Source organism: Haematobia irritans, chromosome 2, assembly GCF_050003625.1.
Source record: "Haematobia irritans isolate KBUSLIRL chromosome 2, ASM5000362v1, whole genome shotgun sequence".
Classification (NCBI taxonomy): domain Eukaryota; kingdom Metazoa; phylum Arthropoda; class Insecta; order Diptera; family Muscidae; genus Haematobia; species Haematobia irritans.
In genome coordinates this window covers 68370525-68393006 of record NC_134398.1, presented here as the reverse complement: position 1 = coordinate 68393006, position 22482 = coordinate 68370525, and the positions used below count along the sequence as shown (strand labels likewise).

The 22482-nt window shown below is 32.7% G+C and overlaps 2 protein-coding genes and 2 long non-coding RNA genes across 6 annotated transcripts in view; 3 read left to right on the top strand and 1 right to left on the bottom strand.

Annotated features, from left to right (window-relative positions):
• Positions 1-608: 608 nt before the first annotated feature.
• On the top strand, positions 609-1437 carry LOC142227645 (uncharacterized). Its single transcript, XR_012719941.1, has 2 exons — positions 609-1186; positions 1244-1437. It is a non-coding gene; the product is annotated as an uncharacterized LOC142227645 (long non-coding RNA).
• Positions 1438-2921: 1484 nt separating this feature from the next.
• Positions 2922-7662, bottom strand: LOC142225415 (uncharacterized). The gene is made up of 2 exons (XM_075295161.1): positions 7410-7662; positions 2922-3660 (listed from the first exon to the last, which is right to left on the bottom strand). Exons 1-2 carry the CDS (start codon positions 7621-7623, stop codon positions 3026-3028), a joined length of 849 nt encoding a protein of 282 aa, XP_075151276.1. The 5' UTR covers positions 7624-7662; the 3' UTR covers positions 2922-3025.
• A 719-nt stretch (positions 7663-8381) lies between these two features.
• Positions 8382-9074, top strand: LOC142225416 (uncharacterized). Its single transcript, XR_012719274.1, has 2 exons — positions 8382-8688; positions 9007-9074. It is a non-coding gene; the product is annotated as an uncharacterized LOC142225416 (long non-coding RNA).
• Positions 9075-21154: 12080 nt separating this feature from the next.
• The window catches only part of LOC142225414 (phospholipid-transporting ATPase VD), a 171004-nt gene continuing 169676 nt past the window's right edge, over positions 21155-22482 (top strand). For 2 of the 3 annotated variants that reach the window (XM_075295160.1, XM_075295158.1), the window contains exon 1: positions 21155-21652. The gene's annotated coding sequence lies outside the window, so the exon portion shown is untranslated. Of the gene's footprint in view, positions 21657-22482 lie in introns of all 3 variants that reach the window. The other variant, XM_075295159.1, reaches the window with a different exon arrangement.

Sequence of the window (22482 nt, the reverse complement as noted above, 5' to 3'; positions counted from 1 at the left end):
TAGTAAAAAAGGCATAAAATTATACATATTTGCTACAAATTCTATTATAACTTGATAAATTTTCACAAAGTTTATATTCCTTAAAATGGATTATTAAAGAAAAGTAATCGTGAAAAGTCAGTTGTTTGCTGAAATTTTCTGCTGATCCGAATAAAATTATAAATTCACTCCGGTCAAATGGACACAAGTAAAATGGTACACATTATATAACATGGAAAATTAAAAACAAGTCGAATTTTTTATTATGTAATATCATTTGTGAACAAACTACCCTTTTTAGTAATTTACATTTTTTTAATTAAATGGGATTTGTATACGCTTAACTTCTATGAATATGTGGCTAACATAAATATTTGTCCCGAACGACAAATCTAATATGTCAATGTCTTCGATAGTCGATATATGGCTGTTCTACAATTGTAACAAAACAGCTGCAGAAAAACTCAATTTGATGAAGATCTTCTAAAAGGGCCCTATATTTTTGTGAACTATTTTCCAATAAAGGTGGGTATTAAGTTCGAGTTTAGCAGCTAAAATCGTCATTTTTTCACGATTACTTTTCTTTAATAATCCATTTTAAGGTATACAAACTTTTTAAAAATTTACTTTGGGCTATTCCCCATCAAGTTATAATAAAATTTGCAACAAATATTTATAATTTTATTCCTTTTCTTACTGGTATAGTTTTCACTTTAGCGATTTTAACTTAATACTCACCTTAAGAGCTGGTATTTTCGTATTCGAAGAAAAATTTAATGTTTTGAGATAAATGTTCGGATGTTTATTTCATAATAAAGCGAAAAGTATGCAGTTGATAGTGAAAAGCAATTTAAACCAAATATATTCATGTGAGTTCTATCGTTGAGGCTGTAATTCGACGCTGGGTTGATAGCAGTATTTCATCTGACAGGAAGGTTTTAGAGTCGCAATATCTTGGTGGCTTATTACCCTGCCAGCATTTCAAAGTTCCATTTCAACCTCATCGTTACCACAGACTCGTAAATGTCACTTCAACCATCATGAAAAGGTACATCAAAAAGTACATGCAAGTAATTTGCCATCCCTACTGTTAAAAAAGCCATTTTTTTTGTGAAACGCCAAGCGCAACCAGCTTGTTATATTTTATTTAAATAAAAACGAAAATAAAGTTCTGAAAACATAGATTATACGCTTAAAATTGTGAAAGGTATATTGGTGAACAATTTGGTGATTTTCCAAATGGAATAAAGTGATTGTTTTTCAGATATTTTACAGACACGCTGCCTCCATGGAATAAAAACACTGGTTGATAGACGCAGCAACATGTAACTCGCTACTTGTAACTCAACATCATCATTAATGCCAAAAATTATGTTAAATGTAATGTGATAGTGGTATAAATGTTATATTTTTAAGAATTTGTAAATGTTTAATCAAATTAATAAATATCTAAACAAACGTGTTTTACTCGACCACAATGATTCTTTTACAACTATCTTAAAATGCACTTTTTCTGATTGTTTGGAGGGTCCCTTATTGGCGTCGTTCTAAATTGATCTATAAAGGCACCTAATAATTACACTCATGCGAAACATTTTTTGTAGTAACTTGGCGTGGTACAACTTCTCAATAGTCACGGCGCTTTTCCGACGAGTTTTTGATGTCGTATACGATTGTTTTCGACGTAGTGGGGATTCTCAAAAGAGTCCCCAAAATCAAAAAATGTTGGCAGGGTTATGATTACCCAGCTTGCAAAACGTTTCCTGCAAAAGAGTTGCTTGTGTGACACGTAACTGTTAAAAGTTACGGTTATCCAGTTCAACACCAACCAGCTCCAACCATAAAACAAGTTCATTTGTGAAAAAATCAAGTAACAAGGCCACTAACCAAAATAAACAGTTGTTCATTGAGAATAGAGGACCCTCATATAAAATAATTTTGCATTTGGACATATACGCTGAGGTGGAAATGAGCCTCAATTGTCAAGATGATTTTCCGATGAAAGGCCGGATTCTGTGACAGCAAAAATTATTTTTAACTCCTCCATATGTTATTGAATCGCGAATACAAAGGAGCAGCGCAGCTATGTTTCCATTAAAAAAATAAAATCTCTGCCACCTTTACTCTCTTGCTAGTTTTTATTGGATAATTATTGCTAGAAAAATACGCGAACAGACCTATTGTTGGTTTTGACAAATGCCAACGTCGATATGTCAAACGCCAATGCCGTCAAAGCATCACTTTTAAACGAAAACACGAGACAAGCCGGGAAAATGTAAAAATTATTTTGTGTTTTGGAATATATTTTCCAATTTTTTTATTATATTTGGTAAGTATTGTATTGTATAATATTGTATTCTTTTTAAAGTACTTTTGTTTTTAATAATTTGTTTTAATCATTTTCAGTTTGGAAAATGACTATTATACATTGATATATGGGAGCAACCGTCGTACAATTGTTCATACCCGCTGTGCAGACAAACGGTTATGGATTCAATCCTAGTTTCGACCAAACACCTGTCACAGCACGGAGGCTACTGCCATCTGGAGGGAGGAACCGAGTTGCCGTACGCTGGTTGCTGATCGGTGTTGCCGGCTTTTGGCTCAGTCTATGGGGCGCGGTTCATTGGCAACTCAGTCCTCTGGCAGCTGACAAAAAACAAAACATTCAACCAGCTTTGGAGGACAGCACAAAGACCAACAAGTACGTATCACAAAAATTAATATCCACACAACTTACCACCCATATTGGCTTGCCGGCATGCCGGTTTTCCAAGGCATGCCGTGGCCTGACCCTCCCCAACCATGGTGTCCCCGTGGCCCATCAACTCGGGACACCCCAAATGTTACTCACCTGTTTTTTTTTTTTCAAATCACCTTTTACTTTTTCCTTTTAAACTTCTCTAGGCTTCCATATTTCAATTAATTTTCATACGCCAATATTTCCATTCATCACGTTATAAAAAGCCTTTGGTTTATCGAAACTAATTCTAACAATATTCAAATTAAACAAAATCCAAAAACAAAATATATAAAAAATCTATTACTAATTATTGTTTTTTATATTCCAGGAATAAATGATGAAACTGTATTCCTCCCTTTTCGTTTCCTGTGTGTTCCTTGTGGTGACTGGTGGAACTTCTTGTGCTAGCAAATTTTGAAGTGGTGGATTCTGTGGCAATGAATTTGCCTGGTTTTGCACGACTGTATTTGGGGCATTCGTAATACCAACTAAACTTTGCTGTACAAGCTGTGGTACCAGCTGCCTTAACTTTTCATCCAACACTCTTATAAGTTCAGCTTGTCCTAAACCAATGGCGGAGTTAATTACCGTATGCAGTTGAGTATCGGCGTTCGGGTCTGCGGGCCTCTGAGCACCTGCCTCCAAATTTCTGTTCTCCCGCCTTTCCCTTTGAATATTAATTGCGGTCTCACTATTAAAATTTGGAGTATTTGGAGTGCTGTTGATTCCCGACATCACTGTAGCATCGACTGATTGTGCTGGACTAGATGTGGTCGATGTACTCGTTGTTATGGCCCCACTCATAGCCTGGGTAAACACAAGTCCAGCATTTGTTGTCGTCGTGGTTAGTGTCGTAGTTGTAGTGGTGGATGGCATGGCTGAGCAGTTAGGAACTGATAGCGGCTGATCATAACTTGCTGCCCTAGTACTAACCATAGCTAATAAAAAAAGGTAAATTACTATTTTACAAATTATATTCCTAAACTAATATTTTTTTTCTTTTAGGTACATGTACAATTCCCTCAACTAAACTTCAATCTAAATGTAAGCAAAATTAAAACTGATAACCTCAAAAAAAATCAAAATTAAAAGTGATAACTATACGTTAAAATATTAAAAAAAATAAAAAAATCAATGTAATAACCCAAAATTCAAAACAAACAAAAAATAATATAAACAAAATAAATAACTACAAATTAATCCCTCAATTTATAAATGATAAAAAGATTTACTGAAAAAATTTAAAACACAACAAACAAAAAATATTAAAACTTAGTAAAGATAAAAATTAATAATTTATGAAAATTCAAAGTAAAAACTGTGTTAACTCAAACTAAAAATCGATAAGAATGGCAGAATAAAAACTATATACTATAAGAATCTATTACCTAACAAAATAAATAAATGAAAAATTTAAAACAAAAAATCGAATTCAATAAAAATAGCCTAAAATCTAAAAAAAATGATTAACCTAATAAAACAATGAACTGTATAATAATTATAAAAATTTAATTAAAAGAATTTAACTACCACTAGTAAACCAACCAAACTTCAAATTTCAAACACTCAATAATTCTATCAAAGCAAAACAAATATAAACCAATATAAACAATCGAAAACTCATCAAAATTTGAAAAAAAACTTAATACCTAATAAAATAATTAAACAGATAATAATAACAAAATAAAGTAACATGCAAAATAAATAAAAAAAGAATTGTAATTTAAATCTTAGAATTTAAAACTTTTAATTAAAAATTAAAAAAAAAAAAAACAAATAAGTAAAGCACTGAAAATAGTATTTGCAAATCAAGAATAAAAAATGTGAATAAAAATATCAAAGATTATTTGTAATTCAGATTTAATTAAAAATGTAAACCAAAAATAAAAAAAATAATTCAAAAAAAATTAAAATTTAATACCTACAAAGTAATTGAATAAAATATCAAGAATAAAAAATTTTAAAGTGATATGTAACAAAAACTAAACTAAAAAATATAATAATAGCAATTTATGAAAACCAGAAACAAATTAAATCTATAACAAAAATTAAATTAAAAAAAAATTTAATCCTAATAAAAACAATAATAGTTAAAAAAAATCCAAAAAATAAATAAATAAATAAATAGCTACTAAAAAAATGACAATAATTAATGTAAACCTTTCAAAACTAGCTAAGCTTTATTTAAATTTAAAAATGGAATGAAATGGATAACAAAATGGAGTGAGATAACTAAAAATAAAATGCAATTAATCAAAATGGAATGAATTGAATAAAAATGAAACGGATAAATACTTAATAAAATGAGATGAAATAAATAAAAATGATATGAAATAAAAATTGAAATGAATAAAATGAAAATCAAAAAAAAAAAAAATAAAATAATTATTAAAAACCTAGATTTAAATTTTTACCCAATAGAAACTATTTCTAATAAATGGAAAACTAAATTAAAAAACCCAAGATTTAATTTAAAATGAAATGGATAAAAATGTAATGCAATAAATAAAAATGTAAAAATGGAAAGAAATTAATAAAAACTTTGAATAATAAATCGAAAACCAAGTAATTGCTAACAAAAAAAAAACAAAAATTAAAATTTTAAAATCTAATATAAAATTAATGAACAATTAAATTATAAACTTTAAAGGAAAAAAAATCTATAAAATCTCAAAAAAATATATAATAAATTGTGATTAAATAAATTAATATCTTTGAATCTTAAAATTAACTTAAAAGAAATTAATATTTAAAATAATAATAAAGAAAATTAAAATTCGAAATCTAAATATACTAAATTCAAATAAAAAAAATTTTAACGAAAAAGTAAATTTTAAAATTTTGAATAAAAATTTATATAAAAAAAATAATATTAATCGCAATCTAAATCAATATGTTTCCCTTTCAGGACGCACACACACTTCAACTCGAAATTTCAAAAACCCAGATAAGTAAAATTCACTTAAAATGCTATACTAAAAATTCTGTTCTTTTTTTTTCAGACACTCTTGCTAACAATATCATTCAAAATCAGGAAAAGGCTTTCAAAGGTGATTTTTCAAACAGGTGAGTAACTGCAAACCAATAGGGTGGATTAATAACAAGAAAATTCACATAACTCCAAAAATAACACAAATTTTCTCTCAAACACAAATTTTTACAGATACGTACTGCTGGAACTTAAAAATGAAAAACCGGTATTGTGTTACCCCCTAATAAACAAAAACCAAAAGGACAATGGAGAAACATAAAACACGAATTTCATCCACGACTCTTTTTGGTTGGCATATGTAAAGCTAAAAGTACACGGACGGACAGGTAAGTGAACACAATTTGGACTATTGAAACTATTACTATTGTTAATGATGGTATTTTCTTTTCCCAGGAAACGTCGCAAACGACAACTTAGTCGGAAACCATTCTGCGTCGTGACTTACGCTCCCCTTTTGGAATCGACGAACACCTGACCACATTTGTTCCCACCCAGACTTCATATATCCGTTTATGGACACGCGATTTCGGACTCTTTAATCCGACTAAACATCGGGACCTACACAAAAGAACACACGAGACAAGATCGGAAATTGTTGTGGTCAAAAACATGTAGTGGTAAACCTGATTTCTCAGGCCCCATGTTGCGGGCGCCATTTTTGTCACAGCCCGGAGGCTACTGCCATCTGGAGGGAGGAACCGAGTTGCCGTACGCTGGTTGCTGATCGGTGTTGCCGGCTTTTGGCTCAGTCTATGGGGCGCGGTTCATTGGCAACTCAGTCCTCTGGCAGCTGACAAAAAAACAAAACATTCAACCAGCTTTGGAGGACAGCACAAAGACCAACAAGTACGTATCACAAAAATTAACATCCACAGAACTTACCACCCATATTGGCTTGCCGGCATGCCGGTTTTCCAAGGCATGCCGTGGCCTGACCCTCCCCAACCATGGGCCTGACCCTCCCCAACCGTGGCCCATCAACTCGGGACACCCCAAATGCTACTCACCTGTTCTTCAAATCACCTTTTACCTTCCCCTTTTAAACTCCCTTATTCCTCCATATTTAAATTCATTTTTACACGCCAATATTTCAATTCATAACGTTATAAAAGTTTTAAGGTTTTATTGAAACTAACTCTAACAATATTTTCTATTTAAAACAAAACCCAAAAACAAAATATATAAAAATTCTATTACTTATTATTGTTTTTCTTTTATTTTCCAGGAATAACTGATGAAACCGTCTTCCTCCTTTTCGTTTCCTGTCTTTTCCGTCCGTCCGTCAAGGTAAGGTAAGTATAGTGTAACGTCAAGTAATTTTCTGTTAATAAAAATTTGTATTTTTCTTCTTTTCAGATGTAGTTTTTGTTTACAAGGAATCACTGTCCGGCCTAGAGTCTTATGGGGAACACATTAGACATATATATGGGGGACACACTCTCTTTGTCCACGCAGTTTAAAATAGAGTCCTAGGGTGAGCTCAGCCTAACACTATTGTCCAAATCTGACACTATTTACAAAACCCAAATGTTAATGACTATCCCCCTTAATACCCTACAGCAAACTAGTGAAAAAGTGCCACTACACTTATTAATATTTAAACAATTTTTATTTACAGAAGCGAAAAAGTCTCAGTCTGTCCGTCCGTCAACGTCCAAGTATTGTAAGACTACGAAAACGAAAGTAGCACGATACCTGGGCGCTGTAGGATGACCAGCGCAACGCAATTACACCCAACTGAAGATGATGACAACGATGAATTGATACCAACACCTAGCAATGGATGGAAATGGGTCATCAGGGTCATAGGAATCCTGTCTGCCGGGAATGCTTGGGGCCGCAAATGTAGTGTCGAATGGATGTGGACGTTCGGTGAGTATAGCAATGGCTTCGATTGATGGTTTTCCATTTTATTTAAAATGTCTTTCTTTCTTTTTTTCAGGTTGTCTTTTTTATATTTTACAATTTATTTCTTTTTATTATAGTCTATTTGCCTTTTCCTTTTATTAAAGTTCTCCTTCTTCTTGTTTCCTTTCGTTACAGGTTACTTATAATTTAGCATTTAAGATTAGCTTTTAAGTTTGTTCACTTTTCTTTTAATTTTTAAATTGTATTGTACTTTTCTTTTAGCTTTTAAGTTTAGTTTTAAGTCTATTTTAACTTTTCTTCTTCAATGTATAAGTTTAGCATTAGGTCTATTTCACAGTAGCATCGAATCTTGCCAATATTTAGCACAATAAACAGTTTCATTTGCCAATAATAAAGATAAACATTTGTTTATATTTGTTTCGATTGTCTTGTGTTTTTATTTACACGACTTTTGGGTACATTCGGCAGACTTTCACAACTTCAAAAAAAAAACAACCGCACTTTCTTTCAACCATCAACCTCACTCGCTCGCGTCCAAAACCAGAAACATCTGACGCTTCAATCCTCAAAACCTCCATTATTGACGCTCCATTCGCCATCATCCCAAGCTTTCCCAGCCATTTTTCTTCCCAATTTCCAAAACACCATTGAAACCAATCATCTGCCTGTCATAATTGCACAGAGAATTTATACTGTCATCTATCCTCTCTCCCTCTGCCTATTTCCTCATGCAACCGGTAGATGGCGCTGGCCTCCATAGTATTACCAATCAAACTAGTGTGCGCACATGACACACCATAAAGTTTTGCAACGGTGGATTGGTGAATTACTCCCTCTGTAATGATGGTGACCTTTCTGAGTGTTTCAAAGGCATTCTAAAATTTTCATCGCAATGATAAATCATGTTCAGGCTCGGCTATAAAAAGGAGATTCCTTGTTTTTGAGCTTCCTGCATGGAATCGGGTGGCACTCAGTGACAAGAAGTTCAACACTACTGTATCATAATGGACTAAATAGTCAAAGGGAACCTGAAATAACGGGCTGCCACTATAGCTAACCTAAACTGTACCCGAATCTATCATAATTGGAAAAGTTCACCTTAAATGTTAGTATTAAAACCAGGATAACATTAAAACGTTGCTATTTTAGCGAAATAATGCCACGGCCTTAAGAGAATAATGTATGCTTTTAGTATGAATCAATTTGATTTGATGACATCGTTCAATATAATTCCTATAAATAAAAATAGTTTACAAAATAAAATTTTTGTTATGGCATGTTTCTGAGATATCCTTATAAAAATATAACCACTTTTTCGAATTCAGGACATGAAAACACATAAAAAGCAAACTCTCATCAAATGTAAATTTTAGTGTAAACTAGTGTAATTACTAATTGTTTTTTTTTTTACTTTTCATTACAGATTGTCTTAACATTGTTATGTTTTATCCGCGTGTATAAGGCCAAAGAAGAAAAACAAACGAAAATAAATACTAGACAACAATCCAACTCGACTTTCAATACTTTGATGGAATTAAATTTATTTCACACACTTAATAAATGTAGAAGTTAAAGTATTAAGGCCGGTACTATGTTCATTCTTGCGAAAAATTTTTATCGAAACTATTATTTCGCACATAGAAAGCGGCGTTTTTTTAGGTAGCTTGGAGCGCTATTTTACAGGGAGCGATATTGGATTAAGTTGGTGGTGTTGCTTGTTTTTACAAAATAACATTTTATTTTTCGTTGGGCAATTGATCTGCTATTCCGTTGATCCTTTGTATAGTTTCGGAACAAAAATATGGTCCGTGTTTGATTTATAAACCCGCACAAATAGTTTTTAATAAATAAATTATTTCTTAATTCACATTGCAAATGGCGCCGTGCTATAAACGTCAGTTTTTCAACACGAAAAAACAAAGTATCACAAATGGAAAAAATTTCGCAAATTTTTCGCATTTTTTGGTTTTGTATGGAGTTTCAACGCGAAAACCGAACAGAGTACCGGCCTTTAAATGGTTTACGGGTTTCATTTCAACATATCGTTAAAAAACGACAAATTGTGTTGCTGGGACAACAAACATTTGTAGTTATTATAGCAGCAAAAATGTTAGCTATTTCAACTAATGCAGTTTGCTACTATAGCAGCGATGTTTCTCAAAAACTTTTGGCAAACACGTTTGCTAATTCAGCAGCATTTGTTTGCTACTTTAGCTGTAAAAATGTTTGCTGTTTCAACTAACGAATGTTTGCTGAAACAACTACATGCTACTGCTGTCCCTTTTTCAGCAAACAAAAACTGCTGTTTTAGCAAACATTTTTGCTATTATGAGTAACAAAATTTTTTGGATGTAGTTTTTTTCTTTATTGCTTGCCAAACAAACGTCTAAGGGTGGGTACTACGTTTGTTGACTCGAAAAGAACTTCCCAATAAACACAAGATGAGCGTTTTTCAAATGCAACAACTTTTCAGTTTGAGGGTAAATATAATTTTCAACATAAATTCAACTTGACTTGAAATAGCTCATCTTCAATACATCTTCAAATTGTTTGCGAATTACTTCCAATTTGCCAAACTGTTGACGAAATCTTTGAAAAGGTGTTGAAGATAATATGAGAAAACTTTGACAAAACACTACCCTAAAATGCAACGAAAAAACCATGTGGTTTTCAATACTTATTTGTGCAACGAAGTTCGTGGTCAATTGCAAGAAATAAAAAAAAAATGGAAAATTTTAGACAAATAACCAAATAGTTTATAAAAATACCTAAGTGAAAATAATAAATGAAATAAAACTTTAAGGAAGTCACTAAATGTATATCTCTTTGCAGAAAACTAAAATTATGGATTCTACGTTCTTGAAAACATTAAAACGCTGACCGATGAAAAAATGGTGGACAATTAACTGGAACTGCTTTAAATAGTTTATAATAATTGGTACGTCAATATGAAAAATTAAATCAACACTTTAGAGAAGTCACTAAATTTAAATCTCTTTGCAGAAAACTAAAATCTTTGGATGCAACATTCTTGCAAACATTAAGAAGCTGACCAATGAAAAATGAGTGGCTTATCGACAAGAAAAAGTTTCGAGAAATATTACAAATGCAACCAATTAAAATTGTTAAAAACAACAAATTGTTGAAATCAACAACTTCTGGATGAAAATGTGCATCACATCGTCAGTTTAATTCATATGCTATTATCAGTTTAAAATGGATATTTTTTGAATTCGTTCTGCTGGAAATCAATTCTAACACGCGGTCCAGTACGTTCCTAATTTCAAATTGCCCGCATGTTAATAAATTTTAATGCCGTTTTATGACACCAAAAGGAAGGGAAACGAATTATCAATGCAAAAGTGTTTACTAATAATGTTTAAGATATTTAAAGTTTTGTTGTTTTTTTTTGTTCTTATTTGTTGATATGTTTAATAATATGTTTATCAATTGGTATTGTAGTGTATTATGTAGTGTAGTGTATTATTATATATTTTATTTTGATGAAAATGAATAAATTAGACAAAATTCATAGAATTTTTGCTTTGACTTTCAATTTGAAGTGAGTAGCGATGCATTTCAATTTGAGGATAACACTTGAGATATTATTGCTAATGTGTTGAATTTCACTGTTGAGGGTAATGTCTGTTTTTTGTTGAGAACGCGATTTTCTCAACAATTTCTCAACTTGAATATTACCCTAATCCTTTGAAAAAATGTTTGAAAAATTGTTGAAATTTAGCATTTTTCAAACGTTTGTGTTTATTGGGTTCCCCTAACCATTCTTTCGCGTTGAAAACTGAGAGTGTTGACAATAGATTTCGAAGGAAGAAAACAGCCATTTTGGAACTATTCGCGTTTATTTCTCCGAAATTTAATTGCCAACATCGCCAAACGTCAAAAAATTATTACATATGTATACGCAGCAGCTGATTAGATTGCTTACACACACGCATTCATGATAATTGTTTTGAAAAGCTTTTTCTACCAGTTTTTAAATTGTTTTGCAATCAAACCTCACACAGCACTGGACACTAATAATTGTTAAGAATAAAACGCCAGCCGCTCTACTCCTGGTGTCTTACCACATTCGGCAACAGCTTTAACGACATGTGGTACATTAGGGCTGTTTTCTTTTTGCACTGATAACCAGTGCTAAAATAAAACGCAAAAAAAATTTCAGTTTAAATTTCGATTTTGATTGGCAACACTTGGTCGTCAAATGTCAAAATCAAAGTTATTGTTTACAAATAAAAATAGGGGGTATACATTTAATAATCAATTTATAGAAATAAGTGTACCAAAAACGAAAGAGTGATTATTAATTTTAAAGGATTTGCTGCTTGCCTTTCAAAAACAAATGACTGCTGGCAACTGCTACGTGCGTGGAAACAGATTCAGTGCGTCATGTTTATCAACCAAACGCGTGGAAATATGGGAATTTGCTCAAGTGGTGGATTTACAAGTGGCTAATACCACAAGCATGTGTGGTATAGAAATGGATATGCCAATTGCATCAAAATCACAAAAGCCTAGTTAACGTAGAATTACAGACATCGGCCAGCCATCACAAGAGGGAGAGAATATACAGGAAATATAATTCAACTTAATACCACAAATTATTAAATTAAACACCATGTCATCGCAAAATGTAAAATAATTTACCCACGCCGAAGTTGCCAAAAATATTACAAAAGAAAAGAATTGGTTCATAATCCACAACAACGTGTATGACGTGACCCCTTTTCTCAATGAGCATCCTGGTGGTGAAGAAGTCTTGATCGAACAAGCTGGTAAAGATGCTACAGAAAATTTCGAAGAAGTTGGTCACAGTTCATATGTGAAATGATGCAACAATACAAAATCGGTTAACTAGTTGCTGAAGAGCGTACAAATGTTCCAGAAAAATCCGAACCCACATGGAATACTGAGCAAAAGAACGAGGAATCGTAATGAAGTCATGGCTGATGCCTTTTGTCTTGGGTTTAATAGCCACCTTGGTTTATAAGTTTTTCTTTGGAACGAAATACCAATAATTGTAGGCAGAGAAAAACATCACCACCACCAGCCACAAACAAATATCGCAAGTTTATTTGTATATTTAGTTGAGAAAGGGATTTCTTGCTGTTTTAGACCATAAAACAAGTCATACAAAAAACAAAAACAAAACATATACAGTGACTCACAAAAATATTCTTTTTTATATCTTGAAATCGCAAACCGCTTAACATTTATATGAAAAAGTTTTATTAAAATGTTTCCATGGATATACAAACCAGCAAAACGTAAACAAAAATCGTGAAATTAATTTTATTGTATTATTTTTAATCATTAAATCAAAAAACTACAAAAAAAGCTCACAAAAGTATTCGTCGTATCAGTAATCACATTGTATGAGACATTATTTTGGTCCACTTAGTATTTGGAATAGTACCCTTTGTTAGCGCAAATGGCTTCCAGTCGTCTTGGCATCGACACGTTTCTTGAGAGATTTTGCCCCATTCTTCTTGTAACACTTTTTTTAAGGGCTGTCCAAGATGAAATTTGGTTTTGTCCGATCCACGGTTCCAAATGAGATCCTAGTTTTCAATGGGGTTGCTACCTGGGCTTTGTGGTTGCGTTTTGAGATATTTAGTGTTGTGAAGGAGCCATATTTTCACATCCCAGGCCGTGTGTTTGAGGTGTTTGCTTGTTGGAACAAGGAGTCTTTATCACGAAATCCCATTTTAGAGGCGCTGGAGTGAAGATTTTCTTTCAAAATGTTTAAATATGTTAAAAAACATTTAGGCGTTCATTGTTCCATCAATAAAAACTAAGTTTCATTACACTTGTTTTTACATTTTTTATTTTCAAGGTTTCCCTAAGCTTTCGCCGTGAAAATAAAAAATGTCGAAAAGTGTAAGACAAAAGTTTTTATTATTTTAAAATTTATTAAGAAAATGTAACCATTAAAAAAATTAGGTTTATTTTAGTTATCGGAATTATTATTTCTTCAGCAAATTAACTTAACTTTATTCATTTTTGGATTATGTTTGTATAATTAACCCTCTAATGCCCCAATTTTTTGGCCATCTGAATAAATATTTAATGTTAACGACACAAAAGCAAGAAAACTAAACAAGAAAATTTTATAGGTAAAATTCAGTATATGCTGCAAAGCCTCTTGAACAGTTCCAACTGTTTTCTTTTTATTTTACCAATTTTTATTGTGTTAAGGTGTGTTTTACTAAAAGCTTCCTTATTTATTGAAGCCCGCCTAAAGGCGGGATTGGGCATTAGAGGGTTAACTAAAGAATAGAAAAATTATACACAAATGAAGCGTAAATATCTAAAAAATTCATGAAAATTTTAAATTTTACCGCAAAATCCAAACCAAAATCATACTGTCTTGGTGAATATTTTCTAAATAATGATGAAGAAGGCAATTTTATTATTATATACTATTCCAAATGCTATTTTTATACCCTCCACCATAAGATGGTGGTTTTTTAAGTTTGTCATTCCGTTTGTAACAGATCGAAAAATTGCTCTAAGACCCCATAAAGAATAGGGTGGTTACATTTTCAAGGGCCGATGTTGATTTTGAATAAAACACAAACTATTTAGGACATTATTGTAATTTTATTTTATTATGATATATTCGTATTACTCAATTATGTATGGAACAAACTATAGGCCAAATAGACGCCGCGACCTCGGTGGCACACCTCCATCCGATGGTCCAAATTTTCGATGACGCTGGGGCATAATTGAGGTTCTATGCCGTTAATGTGCCGAATTATCTCGTCCTTTAGCTATTGAATTGTTGCTGGCTTATCGACGTACACCTTTTCTTTCAAATAACCACAAAGAAAAAAGTCCAACGGTGTCAAATCACATGATCTTGGCGGTCAATTGACATTGCCATTACGTGAGATAACACGGACATTAAATTTGTTGCGCAAAAGAGGCATTGTTTCGTTAGCTGTGGGGCAAATTCGGGCCATACAAAGTTCGTTATCATCTTACGATAGCGAACACCATTCACAGTAACTGCCTGACCGGCCTCGTTTTGGAAAAAAATACGACCCGATGATGGTCGGTCCGTCTGTTGAAATCACGCCAACTTCCGTTCGAAACAAGCTATCGACTTGAAACTTGGCACAAGAAGTTGTTATTGATATAGGTCGTATCTTATTGGAAAAGGGCCATATCGCATTACTTTACGTATAGCCCCCATATAAACCGATCCCCAGATTTGACCTTCGGAGACTCTTGGAGAGGCAAAATTCATCCGATCCGGTTGAAATTTGGTACGTGGTGTTAGTATGTGGTTTCTAACAACCATACAAAAATTGGTCCATATCGGTATTGGGCGGGGCCGACTATATCATACCCTAAACCACCCCATGCGAATTAGTAAACATAAGCAAGGGTATCATTGGTATAGGTTTGGGAGATGAACCGAATTTCCTTATTTATGAAAATTAAGCAGTATACACTCAAAAAAAGGCATGTCCTGTTACAAAGATTTTGTCTTTACTTTAAAAATTTACTTTTTCCCTTTCCTTTTTTTCCTTTTTTTTTTTAAATCCGAGCCAAAGAAGCGGAGAATACTAGTAAGGATATTTTTAAGACACATTTTTTTTTTTTAAATTTCGGTTTGGTGTACTTCTTTCTAGGAAGCGAATTTTAAGTTTTAATTTTTTCAGCTTTTGTTCTCCATATGCTATTAAAATCCTTTAAAACAAGTTAACAACTTTATTTTCCAAATTCAGACTCGACTTCCAGTATACTCATAGAAAAAGTCTGCTAAAAACAGCAGTATATGTCTGCTGTTATATTTTTGTACTTCACGGCCTAATGAACAACAATTTATAAAATTTTTATACCCTGTGCCACACTGTTGAACAGGGTATTATAAGTTAGTGTATATGTTTGCAACACCCAAATGTTGCACTTATATGGATTCAGCCTGAGTTTTACCCTGATTTGGTTGAAATTTTGCTCAAACATAACGCTTGGCCATATAGTCACGAGTGCAAAATTTGATTGAAATCGGTTCAAATTTAGATATAGCACCCATATATATCTTTCGTCCGATTTAGACTCATATGACAACAGAGGCCAAAGTTTACTACCGATTTTCGTGAAGTTTTGCACAGAGAGTAGAATTAACATTCTAGCAATGCTTGGTAAATTTGATTGAAATCGATTCAGATTTAGATGTCGTTATGTGTGTTAAATTTGGTTAAAATCTTTAATATTTTAGATATTTAAGTGTGTAAAGTTTGATCTGATTTGGTACAGATTTAGATAAAACCCCCATATATTCGTGTTTCCAGTTATTACAAATATGACCAAAATTCCCACACTTTAGACAAAACTCTGTGATGATTTCCTCATAGCTTAGTCATATCCTGTAGTGCCAGAATTTCCACAGAACAGTTGATTTTTAAATAAGGCTCCAAGTCGCTCGACATGGCCAAATAATATGTTACAACCCACACTTGACCACATATCTTGGCGAGATCTACCAATATCCTTTTAAAATCGCCACTGGTGAGTAGCAAAAATTGCAAATATTACTAAAATTTTCCTATATTTGGTATACATATGTATCGCCTGATAAATCATAAATGTCCTTTTGTACACTTGCATTAAAATTTCTCTCGCTTCATATTTCCCATATTTTTTACTAACATTGTGTTTCATCCCATGGTGATAGCCGATTTTAATTCTAGTGTTTTTGTACAAATATTCTCTTCATTATAAGTATTTGTATCTGGAAATGCAAACCTTTGCATAGCTCCCAGCAAATTTGAAGTAGTTAAGGTGGTAACACAAATGTTGGTATACATAGTGGTGAAGGGTATAATATAGTCGGCCCAGCCCGACTTTACTTACTTGTTTTTTACTAACATTGTGTTCCACCCCAGGGCATTAGCCGACATAAATTTTAAGTCAATAGAATTTTGGTCTTAAATATATTGTCGGTTCAGATTTAAATGCATGTATATGGGAACATAAATCTTTATATATACCACTCAAAAAATTTGACAAAGTGGTGCAGGGTATAATATAGTCGGCCCTGTCCGACTATAGACTTTCCTTACTTGTTTTTCTATAGAAAAATTTGTCAAAATTTTATTTCTATAGAAAATTTTCTCAAAATTTAGCATATTTATTGAAAATGTATTTCTATAGTAAATTTTCATATAATGTTATTTCGTGCTGATGGTCACTGATTCTTAAAAAACCTCTAATATAAATCTTTCGACCGATTATAAATTCAATTTTGCGAAATTGCCTAAAAATGTATACCCTGCGTCGCACTCTTTATAGAAGTATTACAATATACATTGTCCAAATCGAGTGAGGTAAATAGCAACATAAACCTTTATACAAAGCACTCAACAAAATTGAAGGATTGAGATTTTATCAAAATGTGGATCTAAATACAAAGTTGTGTATATTATAGTCTGCACCGCCAGACTTCAGATTTTCTTATTATTTTTTTTTTTTTTGACTAAAATTATGTTTCGTCCCATAAAGTTAGATTCAAATATTAAGTACATAGATTTTGTTGAAGTGTATACAATTTTGTCTAAATCGGTGCAGATTCAAATTCATGCATATGGGAATATCAACCTTTATATAGCTCGCAACAAACTTGAGATGGTATCAATGAATTTGGTCCACAATGAAGGGTATAATACATTATTTTTTTATTAAACATAGGAACGACATTGGCCTAAATTCGAAACATAGAGTACAAGTACACACACTTTTTCATTAGAAATAAGTTGTTTTAGCACACTATACGAGTGCTGGAGATCATGATCGCACTGAATAATCCATGTAGACGGTATTTCCCGTGATTGTTATGGTAATATTACATGGGACAAACTGTTTTTGAAGATTTCCAAAAGCATAGTGCCCTCTATACTCTATAAATCGGAGCCATAACATGTCCAAAAAACGACCCCCAGACCATAATATTACCCCCACCATTGTTGAAGGAACTGTTTTTATTTCTTGGATTAAGACTTTTCTTTGGACCTTCGTACTAAACTTCCACCACCCGAGCCATGCAATTTAAACTTTGATTTGTAGGAAAATAAAACACATTTCACTGATTCTCATGCCATTTAAGGTGTTTTTGTAAAAATTTAAGGCGCGGTTAAATTTTTTCGAACTCCATAATTATTGTGAGTCTCACGAAATACAGAGAAGGCCTTTGACGAAATGTCCAAATGAAATCGTCACTTCCGTGAGAGTTCCTTTATTGGAAGTTGTTAGAGACGCTACATTTAAAGTTGGGCCACTAGATATTTCTACATAATTCGATACATATTCCTGTTTTTGTTGCAGTGAAACAAAATTTAAACAAATACTTCTGTTTTGTTTATTTACATTTGCTTTTGTTTCTTCTTCTTTTCAGTATGTGACATTTACTTGAGATGTGTTCCTCCCCAGTATTTTAGTTAGTTGCCAATTCATATTTTGATAACTACAAAATTCGCATATAATGGTGACTCTGGTGCGACTTGCACTGATAGTTGCACTGGATAGAACACCAGTGCAACGATTACCATACAAAAGTTCTATCCAGTGCAAAAAGAAAACAGCCCTATTGTCGTCTTCTTCAGCTTTTCCAAATGGATACCGTCAATTTGTAACGCCCATCTAACAAACATATAATTCCGGTGTTATGCTAACTTTTACATCATGCGCAGCAATGGACTCGTTCATCAACAAACTTAATTCGTTGGTGTCCACAATATCTACACAATCGCATTGCAATACCAGCGGACAAGAGTGTACTTATGCCCATGCTGTTGCCGCCTCACTAGCAATTTCAAATCCAGTGGTCACCACCACGGTTCCCACAAAGTATAATAACGCCATTTCTTTTGCCAATGTTGTTACCTCGGGGGGAACAACAGCATGGGGTGACCAGTTAAAACACGTACACCATACAATAGCTATAGTCAAAGTGAAACTTTTTGTTCAATCAACATAAAGGCCGGTACTATGTTCATTCTTGCGAAAAATTTTTATGGAAACCATTATTTCGCACATAGAAAGCGGCGTTTTTTTAGGTAGCTTGGAGCGCTATTTTACAGGGAGCGATATTGGATTAAGTTGGTGGTTGTTGCTTGTTTTTACAAAATAACATTTTATTTTTCGTTGGGCAATTGATCTGCTATTCCTTTGATCCTTTGTATAGTTTCGGAACAAAAATATGGTCCGTGTTTGATTTATAAACCCGCACAAATAGTTTTTAATAAATAAATTATTTCTTAATTCACATTGCAAATGGCGCCGTGCTATAAACGTCAGTTTTTCAACACGAAAAAAACAAAAGTATCACAAATGGAAAAAATTTCGCAAATTTTTCGCATTTTTTGGTTTTGTATGGAGTTTCAACGCGAAAACCGAACAGAGTACCGGCCTTAAGCCTATAACTCACGTTCAATGGTAGTTCCTACACCCAGAGAAATGGTTGGTTGCAATTCGATAATTACAATGACGAAATGATGTCAGTAACTTATTTTTTGTTACAAGAACAATGTTTTGATTATTTTCCCCATTATACATCCAACACGACCATAAGAAAGTTCACAGGATCAAAACGAAATTCCCATAACCATTCAATTGGTTACAATAACCAATGCCGATAAATTTGGTTTTATGCTGCATAAAATTGTTGCGCTAACCAGCAGCATAGTGAGACCTACATCATGGGAATCAACAAATGGCTGGTACAAGCAAAAGTTGAGTATACTAATAGAATCTTAGTTCAATTATAGGACGGGCGTAAGGTAGTTGTTGCAACAAATAAATATTTATATCAACATAGACATGGTAAATGGTATGACGCTACAAAATTTGCAAAACGGAGAACAGCATTTACTTGATAATAGTCCGCAATACATTGAATTAAGTTTATCCCATAGAAAAGAAGTTGCTTTCAGGTAAATATCGCACCGATTTATAAAAAAGGAATATTACAAAAGTTTCCATAAAAATTGCAGGCTTCATACACCAACGAACACAAATTCTTTTTAGTTCGACCACATACTTGCAACCTAATAACCATCTGTCATTGGTATACAAACATTACCTATAAAAAATTGTAAATTGTAATGTAAATTGATCTCACATATATGTAGACCAAAAGCACTTGTTGTTAGCACCTTTTGTATTTATTTTCGTAGTATATTATGATTGTAAATCTTGTAATAAATTAATAAAATCTCTGCCCTTTCATTTGATATTGGAATTTGGTTAGGATAATAGTAAAGAAAATCGAGGGCGGTTGCACCAACAAACAAAATAATTAATATGAAATTGCGACAACAAATGCAAAGTTGATCCAACATACTACCATGTAGTTACAATTGTCAAATGTTAGTTGTGCTGACAGATATCATTGATAGTTGATGGAACCACCTGCTTTCCGTTGGCAAATAATTCGGTTGAGGCAACGAATTTGTTTTCTGGGTGTAAGCAAAAGTCACTGTTCCCGACTTATATTTCGCAAGATAATTCGTCACAAAGGGATGTTAGTGTTCTATACCAGGAACTCTTCGTTGACTGAAATTAATACATTGAGATGCAAAGTGGCTGGTTTTCTGGAGAATGTTTCTTTTTATACTCTCCCAATGTATAATTTTATAACTATTTCAGTCACGTTATAAAATTCAACCAGTGTTTTGAATCGATAAAATGCAAGATATATGCATAATTAATGTTTGCATTTTATTTTTGGAACATGGCAATTTATTCTTGTGATTCCATTCGTAGCAACCATAGTACTGCAACATCAATCGCACTGCCTCCTTTATAATTACGATGCAAGGCCAGCATTTTTGCTTATTATCCCTATACCCAGTAAAAAGAAACGATTGTAAAATGAAATTCACTAAAAAGAACTTTATTTTGTTAACACTTTTCTATAAATTTCATGTTATGTACATTATATCTATTCTATCATGTAGTAGGTAGCCGCTAGATGGTGGCTTTATTACGAAAACACCACTCCAAGTTATTTTTATTTTGTCAATCGATCTTATTGCATTTTTAAATAACAATGCGAACCACATTTGTATTGTAATATTACACAAGTCATTTGAATAAATAAATTATTTCTTAATTCACATTGCAAATGGCGCAGGTTTCGATACTAACTAATCTCAACATATGGAAGGATTTAACACGATCTAATTAGGGACTGTGCGCTTTACGTTAGTTTTTCAACTCGAAAAAAACAAAGTACCACAAATGAAAAATATTTCGGAAGTTTTCCGCATTTTTGGTTTTGTATGGGATTTCGCTGCGGAAACCGAACATAGTACCTACCTTAAAGTCGTATTTCATACTAGTATATTAGGTAAATTGTATGATTTTATAGTATAGTTTTTGACAATTTTTCTTTGTGTGCAATGCTTGTGCTTATTGGGTTGCCTTTCCAAAGTACGCATTGTTCTTGTACGCAAACGTCCTTATTTAGAACCCTGATATAACTGTTTCTTTGACAGTTGGAACAATATCACGTCAGTTTGAAGCAGTCTGACAATTGACAAGATACCAGTAACATCGTGGCATCGGCGAGTGGCATATTCGAAATATAACAACAATAGAGAAAAAATAAGATGATGGATAACACATACGTCGCTATTAGATGTGAAATATTTATTTAAGTGCACAGTTTATGCACCATCCTCTGAAAAATAAAAATATAACCATTGATGCCGAAAAATAGTGGGTGGAATAAAAAAATATATATATTTTATCACAAATAGTGGTTTTATAACAAAAAAAGCAATATATGTATTCAATGAAAGAATTTAATTAAACGTGATTTGTTCGTGGTCTAGCCTTCTTAGAAGCTGCAATCGTTTGTAGTAAAGTGTAAATTATTGTTTTAACGAAAAAATAAACAAAAAGGAGAGCTAGAAAATTTAAAAAATGCCCAGATTTTAAATAATAACCAAGTTAATGTTCGTCTTGAGAAGTAAAACAAGCAATTTTCACCTATATATATTTATTATGCTGTTTTGTGTACAACAGAAAATGAATGTGTAGGTAGCAAAATTTTTCATTCAATAATATGTTTTGTTGTTTTATAATGTAAAATGCAATTTTCTTTGAAAATATTAGCTTAAGAATATTTTGTCAACAAATAATTGGTTTGGTACATAACCGGATAACCGTTTATTCGACTCTACAGTGTTGTACAGAATGATTACTTTCCAATGTACATAAATAATAAGGTAGAGGTAAGACTTTGAAATGAGGTATGACCCGGGCTTATGCGCTTTGCAGACTATAAGTTATTCCGGACAGAATGTCGGTGTTTGTAAAGAATCTTACAGCGTATCGGATCGATACGACTTCCCGGCGATGACTAAATAATCGGTAAATGTGATCCCATAAACATGCAGCAGTATCGATTATGACTTCGGACTTAACTTATAATGTGCACAATATATGGGATATGTTCGACACGAGCACTGTCGTGCGGAATAACTGATAGTCTGTAAAGGTGAGTATTAACTTCGAGTTTAGCCGCTTAAATCGCTAAAGTGAAAACTAAATCAGTAAGAAAATTGCATAAAATTATACATATTTGTTGCAAATTTTATTATAACTTGATGGCGAAAAGCCCAAAGCAAATTTTGACAAAGTTTGTATTCCTTAAAATGGATTATTAAAGAAAAGTAATCGCGAAAAAATGACGTTTTTAGCGGCTAAACTCGAACTTAATACCCACCTTAAAGCGCATTATCCTGTTTTTTTTTGTTTTGGAACAAATCTATTTTAGCACAAGTTGTTAAAAATAAACAAATCTGAAAATCGTTATTTTACTTTATATTTTTCTTAATTCTGACGGCAATTTTGGCTTAACTCT